This window comes from Pseudophryne corroboree, chromosome 4 (genome assembly GCF_028390025.1).
Source record: "Pseudophryne corroboree isolate aPseCor3 chromosome 4, aPseCor3.hap2, whole genome shotgun sequence".
NCBI lineage: Eukaryota > Metazoa > Chordata > Amphibia > Anura > Myobatrachidae > Pseudophryne > Pseudophryne corroboree.
Window position 1 is genome coordinate 761,327,110 of NC_086447.1, and position 12,668 is coordinate 761,339,777.

The 12,668-nt window shown below is 49.6% G+C and overlaps 1 protein-coding gene across 2 annotated transcripts in view; it reads right to left on the reverse strand.

The window, feature by feature from the left end:
• Nucleotides 1-12,668, reverse strand: part of PNPT1 (polyribonucleotide nucleotidyltransferase 1) — a 311,784-nt gene that overhangs the window by 149,451 nt on the left and 149,665 nt on the right. For both annotated transcript variants that reach the window (XM_063918199.1, XM_063918198.1), the window contains exon 11: nt 10,368-10,425. In XM_063918199.1, coding sequence (XP_063774269.1) covers nt 10,368-10,425 — 58 coding nt within the window. The remainder of the gene's footprint in view (nt 1-10,367; nt 10,426-12,668) is intronic.

The following is a 12,668-nucleotide window of genomic DNA, read 5'->3' on the forward strand; positions in this document are numbered from 1 at the left end:
AAGCTTCCACCCTGAGATCCCCCTGGAGCGGAGGGACACAGTCATGTGGAGGGTTTTGAGGAGACAGAGCTGACGCTCTGGTCCTGAGACCCAGTGGTGGCAGGTTTATGCAACTTACCTCTAAAGCCTTGTGCCGCATTTGAGGCACCTCTTGTCTTACCCATAAAGCGCGCTGTCCGAAAGGACTGCAGTGAAGGCCCAGTGTAAGAACGTCCAGCCGGTGGAGCAGAGGGGGGTACGTGGACTTTCCAGCAGTAGCCTTCGAAATCCAGGTATCTAATTCACCTCCAAACAGCCAATCACCTGTGAAGGGCAAAGCTTCCATACTCCTTTTAGACTCCGTGTCTGCCACCCACTGACGTAACCACAACGCTCTGCGTACAGAAATCACCATGGTAGAGGTACGGGCATTTATAACGCCAATACCTTTTATGGTATCACAGAGGAAGCGGGCAGATTCTTGGATGTGCTGAATCAGCGTCACCATATCAGCCAGGGACTTATCCCCAGTGAGGCCCTCCTGAAGGTTACCAGCCGAAGTATGTATGGCGTGAGTCACCCAACAACCTGCAATAACACGTCTTTAGGAGGCGCCTGCTGCAATTTGCAACATAAATCGATTTTAAGGTTGTCTTTATTTTCCTGTCTGCGGGTTCCTTTAAGGCTGTAGCTCCTGGAACCGGCAGTACTGTCTTTTTTGATAGACGTTATACTGACGCATCAACAGCAGGGTGGAGTTTCCCAGACCTTTCGCCCCTCATGTGCAAAAGGAAAGACGGTCATCCATTTTTTGCCTGTGGCTCCATGAAAAGATCATCCAGTTCCTTTTTGTCAGGAAATATAACCTGCACCTTTTTCTGTGCAGAGAAAAAGGATTGCTGCACATCTGTCTCATTCCCAGGAAAAATAAGATTTTACTCACCGGTAAATCTATTTCTCGTAGTCCGTAGTGGATGCTGGGACTCCGTAAGGACCATGGGGAATAGCGGCTCCGCAGGAGACTGGGCACAACTAAAGAAAGCTTTAGGACTACCTGGTGTGCACTGGCTCCTCCCTCTATGACCCTCCTCCAGACCTCAGTTAGGATACTGTGCCTGGAAGAGCTGACACAATAAGGAAGGATTTTGAATCCCGGGTAAGACTCATACCAGCCACACCAATCACACTGTATAACTCGTGATACTATACCCAGTTAACAGTATGAACAATAACTGAGCCTCTCAGATGGCTCAACAATAACCCTTTAGTTAAACAATAACTATATACAAGTATTGCAGACAATCCGCACTTGGGATGGGCGCCCAGCATCCACTACGGACTACGAGAAATAGATTTACCGGTGAGTAAAATCTTATTTTCTCTGACGTCCTAAGTGGATGCTGGGACTCCGTAAGGACCATGGGGATTATACCAAAGCTCCCAAACGGGCGGGAGAGTGCGGATGACTCTGCAGCACCGAATGGGCAAACTCTAGGTCCTCCTCAGCCAGGGTGTCAAACTTGTAGAATTTAGCAAAAGTGTTTGACCCCGACCAAGTAGCTGCTCGGCAAAGTTGTAGAGCCGAGACCCCTCGGGCAGCCGCCCAAGAAGAGCCCACCTTCCTCGTGGAATGGGCTTTCACTGATTTAGGATGCGGCAGTCCAGCCGCAGAATGTGCAAGCTGAATCGTACTACAGATCCAGCGAGCAATAGTCTGCTTTGAAGCAGGAGCACCCAGCTTGTTGGGTGCATACAGGATAAACAACAAGTCAGTTTTCCAGACACTAGCTGTCCTGGAAACATAAATTCTCAGGGCCCTGACTACGTCCAACAACTTGGAAGCCTCCAAGTCTTCAGTAGCCGCAGGCACCACGATAGGTTGGTTCAAATGAAAAGCTGATACCACCTTAGGGAGAAACTGGGGACGAGTCCTCAATTCTGCCCTATCCATATGAAAGATCAGATAAGGGCTTTTACATGACAAAGCCGCCAATTCTGACACACGCCTGGCCGAAGCCAAGGTCAACAGCATGACCACTTTCCACGTGAGATATTTTAATTCCACGGTTTTAAGTGGCTCAAACCAATGTGACTTTAGGAAATCCAACACCACGTTGAGATCCCAAGGTGCCACTGGAGGCACAAAAGGGGGCTGAATATGTAGCACTCCCTTAACAAAAGTCTGAACTTCAGGTAGTGAAGCCAGTTCTCTCTGGAAGAAAATCGATAGAGCCGAAATCTGGACCTTAATGGAACCCAATTTTAGGCCCATAGTCACCCCTGACTGTAGGAAGTGCAGAAAACGGCCCAGCTGAAATTCCTCCGTTGGGGCCTTTCTGGCCTCACACCACGCAACATATTTTCGCCAAATGCGGTGATAATGGTTTGCGGTCCCTTCTTTCCTAGCTTTAATCAGCATAGGAATGACTTCCTCCGGAATGCCCTTTTCCTTCAGGATCCGGTGTTCAACCGCCATGCCGTCAAACGCAGCCGCGGTAAGTCTTGGAACAGACAGGGCCCCTGCTGCAGCAGGTCCTGTCTGAGCGGCAGAGGCCATGGGTCCTCTGAGATCATTTCTTGAAGTTCCAGGTACCAAGCTCTTCTTGGCCAATCCGGAACAATGAGTATAGTTCTTACTCCTCTTCTCCTTATTATCCTCAGTACCTTGGGTATGAGAGGAAGAGGAGGGAACACATAAACCGACCGGTACACCCACGGTGTCAATAGAGCGTCCACAGCTATCGCCTGAGGGTCTCTTGACTTGGCGCAATATCTTTCTAGCTTTTTGTTTAGGCGGGACGCCATCATGTCCACCTATGGCCTTTCCCAACGGTTTACAATCAGTTGGAAGACTTCTGGATGAAGTCCCCACTCTCCCGGGTGGAGGTCGTGCCTGCTGAGGAAGTCTGCTTCCCAGTTGTCCACTCCCGGAATGAACACTGCTGACAGTGCTAACACGTGATTTTCCGCCCATCGGAGAATCCTTGTGGCTTCTGCCATCGCCGTCCTGATTCTCGTGCCGCCCTGTCGGTTTACATGGGCGACCGCCGTGATGTTGTCTGACTGGATCAGTACCGGCTGGTTTTGAAGCAGGGGTTTTGCCTGACTTAGGGCATTGTAAATGGCCCTCAGTTCCAGAATATTTATGTGTAGGGAAGTCTCCTGACTTGACCATAGTCCTTGGAAGTTTCTTCCCTGTGTGGCTGGCATTCGTGGTCACCAGGACCCAGTCCTGTATGCCGAATCTGCGGCCCTCCTGAAGATGAGCACTTTGCAGCCACCACAGCAGAGACACCCTGGTCCTTGGAGACAGGGTTATCAGCCGATGCATCTGAAGATGCGATCCGGACCACTTGTCCAACAGATCCCACTGAAAGATCCTTGCATGGAACCTGCCGAATGGAATTGCTTCGTAGGAAGCTACCATTTTTCCCAGGACTCGCGTGCAGTGATGCACCGACACCTGTTTTGGTTTCAGGAGGCCCCTGACTAGAGATGACAGCTCCTTGGCTTTCTCCTCCGGGAGAAACACTTTTTTCTGTTCTGTGTCCAGAACCATCCCCAGGAACAGTAGACGTGTCGTAGGGACCAGCTGTGACTTTGGAATATTTAGAATCCAACCGTGCTGTTGTAGCACCTCCCAAGATAGTGCTACCCCGACCAACAACTGCTCCCTGGACCTCGCCTTTATCAGGAGATCGTCCAAGTACGAGATAATTAAAACTCCCTTTTTTCGAAGGAGTATCATCATTTCGGCCATTACCTTGGTAAATACCCTTGGTGCCGTGGACAGACCAAACGGCAACGTCTGGAATTGGTAATGACAATCCTGTACCACAAATCTGAGGTACTCCTGGTGATGATGGTAAATGGGGACATGCAGGTAAGCATCCTTGATGTCCAGTGATACCATGTAATCCCCCTCGTCCAGGCTTGAAATAACCGCCCTGAGCGATTCCATCTTGAACTTGAATCTTTTTATATATGTGTTCAAGGATTTCAAATTTAAAATGGGTCTCACCGAACCGTCCGGTTTCGGTACCACAAACATTGTGGAATAGTAACCCCGTCCTTGTTGAAGGAGGGGCACCTTGACTATCACCTGCTGGGAATACAGCTTGTGAATTGCCTCTAGCACTGCCTCCCTGCCTGAGGGAGTTGTTGGCAAGGCAGATTTGAGGAAACGGCGGGGGGGGGGGGGGGGGGGGGGGGAGACGTCTCGAATTCCAGCTTGTACCCCTGAGATACTACTTGAAGGATCCAGGGATCCACCCGTGAGCAAGCCCACTGATTGCTGAAGTTTTTGAGACGGGCCCCCACCGTACCTGGCTCCGCCTGTGGAGCCCCAGCGTCATGCGGTGGACTTGGAGGAAGCGGGGGAGGACTTTTGCTCCTGGGAACTGGCTGTATGCTGCAGCTTTTTCCCCCTACCTCTGCCTCTGGGCAGAAAGGACGCGCCTTTAACCCGCTTGCCTTTCTGGGGCCGAAAGGACTGTACCTGATAATACGGTGCTTTCTTTGGCTGTGAGGGAACATGGGGTAAAAATGCTGACTTCCCAGCTGTTGCTGTGGAAACGAGGTCCGAGAGACCATCCCCGAACAACTCCTCACCCTTATAAGGCAAAACTTCCATGTGCCTTTTAGAATCTGCATCACCCGTCCACTGCCGAGTCCATAATCCTCTCCTGGCAGAAATGGACATTGCACTTATTTTAGATGCCAGCCGGCAGATATCCCTCTGTGCATCTCTCATGTATAAGACTGCGTCTTTAATATGCTCTATGGTTAGCAATATAGTGTCCCTGTCTAGGGTTTCAATATTTTCCGACAGGGAATCTGACCACGCAGCTGCAGCACTGCACATCCATGCTGAAGCAATAGCTGGTCTCAGTATAATACCTGTGTGAGTATATACAGACTTCAGGATAGCCTCCTGCTTCCTATCAGCAGGCTCCTTTAGGGCGGCCGTATCCGGAGACGGTAGTGCCACCTTCTTTGACAGGCGTGTGAGCGCTTTATCCACCCTAGGGGATGTTTCCCAACGTGACCTATCCTCTGGCGGGAAAGGGTACGTCATTAGTAACCTTTTAGAAATTACCAGTTTCTTATCGGGGGAAGCCCACGCTTCTTCACACACTTCATTTAATTCCTCAGATGGGGGAAAAAACACTGGTAGTTTTTTCTCCCCAAACATAATACCCTTTTTTGTGGTACCTGGGGTAACATCAGAAATGTGCAACACATTTTTCATTGCCTCAATCATGTAACGTGTGGCCCTATTGGAAGTTACATTAGTCTCATCGTCGTCGACACTGGATTCAGTATCCGTGTCGACATCTGTGTCTGCCATCTGAGGTAGCGGGCGTTTTAGAGCCCCTGATGGCTTCTGAGACAGCTGGGCAGGCACGAGCTGAGAAGCCGGCTGTCCCACATCTGCTATGTCGTCAAACCTTTTATGTAAGGAGTTGACACTTTCACGTAATTCCTTCCACAAGTCCATCCACTCAGGTGTCGGCTCCGCAGGGGGTGACATCACATTTATCGGCATCTGCTCCGCCTCCACATAAGCCTCCTCATCAAACATGTCGACACAGCCGTACCGACACACCGCACACACACAGGGAATGCTCTGACTGAGGACAGGACCCCACAAAGTCCTTTGGGGAGACAGAGAGAGAGTATGCCAGCACACACCAGAGCGCTATAAATACACAGGGATTAACACTATAACTGAGTGATTTTCCCTTATAGCTGCTTATATGTATACTACTGCGCCTAAATTTAGTGCCCCCCCTCTCTTTTTTACCCTTTGTAGTCTTGAAACTGCAGGGGAGAGCCAGGGAGCGATCCTTCCAGCGGAGCTGTGAGGGAAAAATGGCGCCAGTGTGCTGAGGGAGATAGCTCCGCCCCTTTTCCGGCAGACTTCTCCCGCTTTTTTATAGATATCTGGCAGGGGTATTTTTCACATATATAGCCTCTAGGACTATATTATGTGATTTTTATGCCAGCAAGGTGTTTAATATTGCTGCTCAGGGCGCCCCCCCCCCCCCCAGCACCCATCAGTGACCGGAGTGTGAGGTGTGCATGGCTGCAGTGCTGTGCGCTACCTTGTTGAAGACCGAAGTCTTCTGCTGCCGATTTCCAGGACCATCTTCTTGTTTCTGGCTCTGTAAGGGGGGCGGCGGTGCGGCTCCGGGACCGGACGATCGAGGTCGGGCCCTGTGTTCGATCCCTCTGGAGCTAATGGTGTCCAGTAGCCTAAGAAGCCCAAGCTAGCTGCAAGCAGGTAGGTTCGCTTCTTCTCCCCTTAGTCCCTCGTAGCAGTGAGTCTGTTGCCAGCAGATCTCACTGAAAACAAAAAAAACTAAAATTATACTTTCTTTTCTAGGAGCTCAGGAGAGCCCCTAGTGTGCATCCAGCTCAGCCGGGCACAGGATTCTAACTGAGGTCTGGAGGAGGGTCATAGAGGGAGGAGCCAGTGCACACTAGGTAGTCCTAAAGCTTTCTTTAGTTGTGCCCAGTCTCCTGCGGAGCCGCTATTCAACATGGTCCTTACGGAGTCCCAGCATCCACTTAGGACGTCAGAGAAATTTAGGACATCCCTTATTGCAATGATAAGTGAGTCTACACCCTGTGCAGAAGAGGAATCACCTAACTCAGTATTAGATTCCAGCTCCTCCCCCTCTTCCAGCTCCTACTCAGATTCCGAGAGGATATCAGGAAACCCCCTTTTTTGGGGTAATGGATTAGGAAGGGGAGAAACACGTCTGCGGTCTGCCCTATTTTTTGTCAGAGCAGCCATAGATTGTTGTAACTGCTGCCTTTCCAGTCTGGCAGTAGTCAATTCATTGGACATGTCAGCCATCATAGTTTTAATTGAACTGAGCCAAGCTGGCTCCTGCAAATCACCCCCAGAAGCCCCACTACCTTGTGAAGGCTGACTGCATTGTTCACACATGAGAGAATCTGCAAAGGAGGGGGAAAACATGGTGTGACAAATAGTGCAAATAACTTATGTAATCATGCTGACAGAGGACATTTACATTCACACACACATACATACACAGAGACACAGGTACAAGCAAGCCTGCCTAGCCCAGTATGTGTGGAGAGACTCCGAGAGGAGGAACCAGCACACAGCCTGAAACTAACAATTGTGCAGTTACAAAAGAGGCAATTTGGTGTACAGTGCGTGAGGAGCCTAATACAAGGGTCCACAGCGGGCTCTCCCCCTTAACTACACCCCTGTACCAGTGTCTGGCTGTGGAGGATCAGTTGGAGGAGCTGGCAGTCCTGAAGCAACGCTGAGAGTGCAGGAAATGGCGCCAGGAGGCCGCTGGTCCCGCACTGAGGAAGCTTCACCCCTTGCAATGGTGCTGGAGCTACATGTATATTTATACTGGCAAAAGTCCCCAATGTGTGTAAAATGAGGTACAAGCACCTATTTTAAAAAGCGCTGGCCAGTTTCACGTGGGGGGGCTATGGGATCACCCCAAGGGGAGTCCGTATGCCCGCCCCGCAATCATGCCGCACATAGAACCGGGGCCCCCGCGGTTGTCACTCACCACTCTGCTGACCTTCAGGCTCTGTACTGGGGGCTGTGCAGCGTGCTGCGGGTGTGTGCGCAAGAGCGCAATTCCTGCGGTACTCTGACCCTCAGGACCGGTGTCCTGTCAGTGGAATCAGACTCCGCACCTCCAGGGGGGACCGACACAGGCCAGTGTCGCCCCCCCAGTGTCCCTCGGTGAAGGTAAGCTGTTGCCCACCAGCTTACCTGAAAATAACAAACATTAAAATAAACAGAAGAGAAACTCTCTGGAGCTCCAAAGTGTGTATCTGCTCCTGAGGGCACATTTTTCTAAACTGAGCTTTGAGGGAGGGCATAGAGGGGAGGAGCCAGCACACCCTGTTGAAGAAATTTAAAGTGCACCCGCTCCTTTGGACCCCATCTATACCCCATCGTACTAAGTGTCCCCAGTATCCCTTATGGATGACAGAGAAATCTGTGCTAAAGGATATTTTATGGTGTTAGAGCAGGGGTGGGCAATTATTTCAGCTGAGGGGCCACTTGACATTTCCTGTCAGTATCCGAGGGCCACATACAAAATAGCAGCTCGCCCCACTTGCCAAAAATATAGGGACGTGGCTTCATGTGGAAGGGGTGTGGGCAAAAAATAATACAGATTCATATTAGGCTGCACAATAGTCTCCATTATTCAAATTGCGCCACACAGCGCCACTTACACACATTACACCAGGTAGAGCCCCTTTTACACACATTACGGCAGGTAGAGAGCCTTTTTACAGATTAACATTTTATTTAGGATAATTATTGTGCAGCAAGCAAATTATCCAGTGTGTTATGGCCCCTGGGGAAAGGTGTGACACGGTGACAGAACACGGGGGGGGTGACACAGTGACAGAACACGGTGGGGGTGACACGGTGACAGAACACGGTGGGGGTGACACGGTGACAGAACACGGTGGGGGTGACACGGTGACAGAACACGGTGGGGGTGACACGGTGACAGAACACGGTGGGGGTGACACGGTGACAGAACGCGGTGGGGGTGACACGGTGACAGAACGCGGTGGGGGTGACACGGTGACAGAACGCGGTGGGGGTGACACGGTGACAGAACACGGTGGGGGTGACACGGTGACAGAACACGGTGGGGGTGACACGGTGACAGAACACCGTGGGGGTGACACGGTGACAGAACACGGTGGGGGTGACACGGTGACAGAACACGGTGGGGGTGACACGGTGACAGAACACGGGGGGTGTGACACGGTGACAGAACACGGGGGGTGTGACACGGTGACAGAACACGGGGAGGGGGGGGGTGACAGTGACAGAACACGGGTGTGTGACACGGTGACAGAACACGGTGGGGGTGACACGGTGACAGAACACGGGGAGGGGGGGGTGACAGTGACAGAACACGGGTGTGTGACACAGTGACAGAACACGGGGGGGGGGTGATACAGTGACAGAACACGGGGAGGTGACACAGTGACAGAACACGGGGGGTGTGACACAGTGACAGAACACCGGGGGGGTGACAGTGACAGAACACGGGGTGTGTGACAGTGACAGAACACGGGGGGGGGGGGTGACAGTGACAGAACACGGGGGGGGTGACACAGTGACAGAACACGGTGGGGGTGACACGGTGACAGAACACGGGGAGGGGGGGTGACAGTGACAGAACACGGGTGTGTGACACAGTGACAGAACACGGGGGGGGGTGATACAGTGACAGAACACGGGGAGGTGACACAGTGACAGAACACGGGGGGTGTGACATAGTGACAGAACACGGGGGGTGTGACAGTGACAGAACACGGGGGGGTGACAGTGGCAGAACACGGGGGGGTGACAGTGACAGAACACGGGGGGGGGTGACAGTGACAGAACACGGGAGGGGTTGGTACAGCGAGAGCTAAAGATCTCTCCCCCAAACCTAAAAACAGTCTGACGCCACTGCCCGCACACACAAATATACACACACACACACACACACACACACACTTTCTTTCACTTTTCCCATTAACTTACTGACCTGGCTGGCAGTGGCAGAAAGGATGGATCTGTAGCTGTCTGGCTCTTGTCCCGTGTAGCCTCGCCCCCTGATGTCCCGTGTAGCCCCGCCCCCTCATCGGCTACAACGCAGCAGCAGGAGCAGCAGGGGAGAGAGGCGCCGCTGGCAGCTTGGAGGTACTGCAGTGCAGAGCAATGACAAGCAGCTCAGCCGGTCGGGCCGCTTGTCATTGCTCGGTGGTGGGAGGCAGTGGGCCGGGCAGGATCGGTTTGCGGGCCGCATCCGGCCCGCGGGCCGTATTTTGCCCACTCCTATGTTAGAGTGTAGTATACAGGGGCTCCTGAGAGGGCAGAACCCATTAAAGTGGACAAGGAATCAATAGGGGTATCCAATTACAGCCGATCCATTTTCAGCAGGTGAAAATGGGCGGATAATGTGATTAATGAGAGATGGTCATTATAGCGATAACCTCTTACAGGCCATTTTCATCGTCCGAAAACAGACCCACGCTTGCGCGAAAAACACATGGGCCATGTGTTATCAAGGCTCCGGCAGCTGCTTATCGCGGATTATGCCTGAAGCACCTGAAGCATAATCCTCAATAAATGCCAGCATCGGGGGAGAGGAGCGCGCTGCATCGGGGCTTATAGGATAGCCCCCGGCGATACAATTACCCCCCAATGTCTGAAAAATGCTTAGCCATAAAGACTAGTTTCCAATGAATGGATAGGATGAACTGGTATGAACAATGATTAAACACACAAGAAGGTTGCAACTACTGGGTGAAGGTGACCAGCACACAGTAACTACATTTCCTACATTTTATGGCACTTATATTATTACCTCTTATTACTTCCTCTGTTTGTAGCCTAATCTTGTTTATAGCTTCATCTCTAGAGATCTAGAAAAAAAAACATAAAAAAGAAAAAAAAAAAGATACATAATGATAGCCGTCAATAGAACAAACATTAATTACTTTCCTTCGCCGGTGTGCAGTGTATATAGTTTTCCATCAATTCTAAAAGTGCAGCATTAGCAGAGTTGCTGCCCTAAGCAACTCAGGCAGGGCAGATGGGGTAGTCATCGAAGGGCCACCACATTGGGGCCCCCCACATTGCAGCAAACATTGCTCTGGCCTGGCCCACTCTGCACGGGATCTGGTCTCTAGGTCGACAGGTCAAAAGGTCAACATGAGTTTTTCGCAATTTTTTGTCATTTTTCATACTTAACGATCCATGCAGACTACGACTGGGAATAGTAATGTAAATGTCAAATTGCTTTCTAACAAATATTTAAAATGCCCGCACTAATATATATTGTGGACGCCTGCGCATCTTATTACCATGTGCTATGAATCGCAAAACACTGCATCCCATAAGAGAAAACAATACACCCAAACATTATCTGAGTTCCAAAGCTCATTGATGTATATATTTGTTATTAAAAGGATATGTATTCAATATATCACAATGTACAGTATATATATATATATATATACAAACAAATATAGAAAACCACAGCACTCGCCACCCCAGAAGCGGGGTGCAGTGTCTGCACTCTCCACTCATAGGGTGGGGTGCATGCAGCCCATGGCCACCTACCCAAATACATACAAAATAGAGAATTCAGCACTCACCATAGCAAGCTCACTTGTCCTCACAACATCAATAAATAAATAAATGATGGGGGTTTAGTTGGTGGATTGGCCAATGCACGGAAGCCTGCATACCGATTTTCAAGGTACCCCACCTTCATGCAGGTCCTACACTATCACAAAGCCTAAAGAATTAAAACCTGGCAACTGTATCACATATAATATAACTATATATATATATTTATATATATTTACATGGTTACAATTTATACAGTTTGCAGTTATTACAATCTAATTCAAAATACAGCCACAGCCAGCAAATACATCACCATATTTTTCTCATATAAAGTCTCCCCTCCATATCACTCTCTCTCTCTCTCTGTAAAATCATGCAGGCACTGGACAGACAGCATCTCCATCATCATCTGGGACAAACAGGAAAGAGGCAGCAGCCGGCTCTGTGTGTGTGATCACCTATATACTATGTATTTTGGGGCAGTGCTCTAGTCTAGGGTAGGGAACTTTCTCATTCATTATGAGTCATTGGTCAGTTCATATGCAAGCCTTGAAGACATCAAAAGGGCTGGCCTGAGTTTCCTGTCCATCACATGCTTGGAATGTCTATTGTTCTAATAAGAGTGACTTTAGCTTTCATACATTTAATCATATCTACTTGTTGCAATGAGCTACAACTTAATAACAGGCATCAAATTGATATACACATTAATCTGGTTGCTTTAATACCAAACACGCCATGGCCATCTTGCTTCGCTGCAATGATACACATACATGACGTTACTCCATTATATAATTTTAAAACATTATGATGTCTGGCGCTTGAAATATTATAATTATGTGCTGTATGAAATATGTGTCGAATCTGTCTGTGTGGCATGTCTGTGTAAACGCGTATGTTACCATATATTGCTGTGCTCGCTGCGCGTATTTGCAAGCATAGCGACTCAATGTGTGGAGTCTGTATGTTCTCTCTATGTAATATTTTTGACTTCGACAGTGCCCGAGGCATGCGAGGGGACGCGGTGCACTAATTGGGGTTCCTGGTCACTGTACGGAGAAGACGACACCAAAAAAACATAAATACCCTATGTTGACCTTTTGACCTGTCGACCTAGAGCAATGTCGACATAGAGACCCTGTCGACTTAGTTACTGTTGACCTTGCATACCACACCCCTCTGCACCCTACCTGGCTGTCTCCCAGCAGCAGTGAAGTCAGTAAAGGATGTTTTACCTTTGAGACAGAGACAGCTTTGCCTTCTGTCTCTACAGGGAGCGGGTGTGACAAATTCGTATTCACAATCTTTTTGTCTCTCCCCGACACCCTCTTTCTATTTTCCTCTCCCGACACCTTGTGTCTCTCTCCTCCTCTCATTCTGACACCCTCTCTTAATAATCTTGTTTATCTCCAACAATACAAAAAAAATAAGTATTCCATATGTTGTTCTAGGCAGCTTCATAAGAAAATAGGTTTTGAAAGTGAAGAATACAGCAATACATTAAACGATCTTAGCATGCATCTGATATGAAACA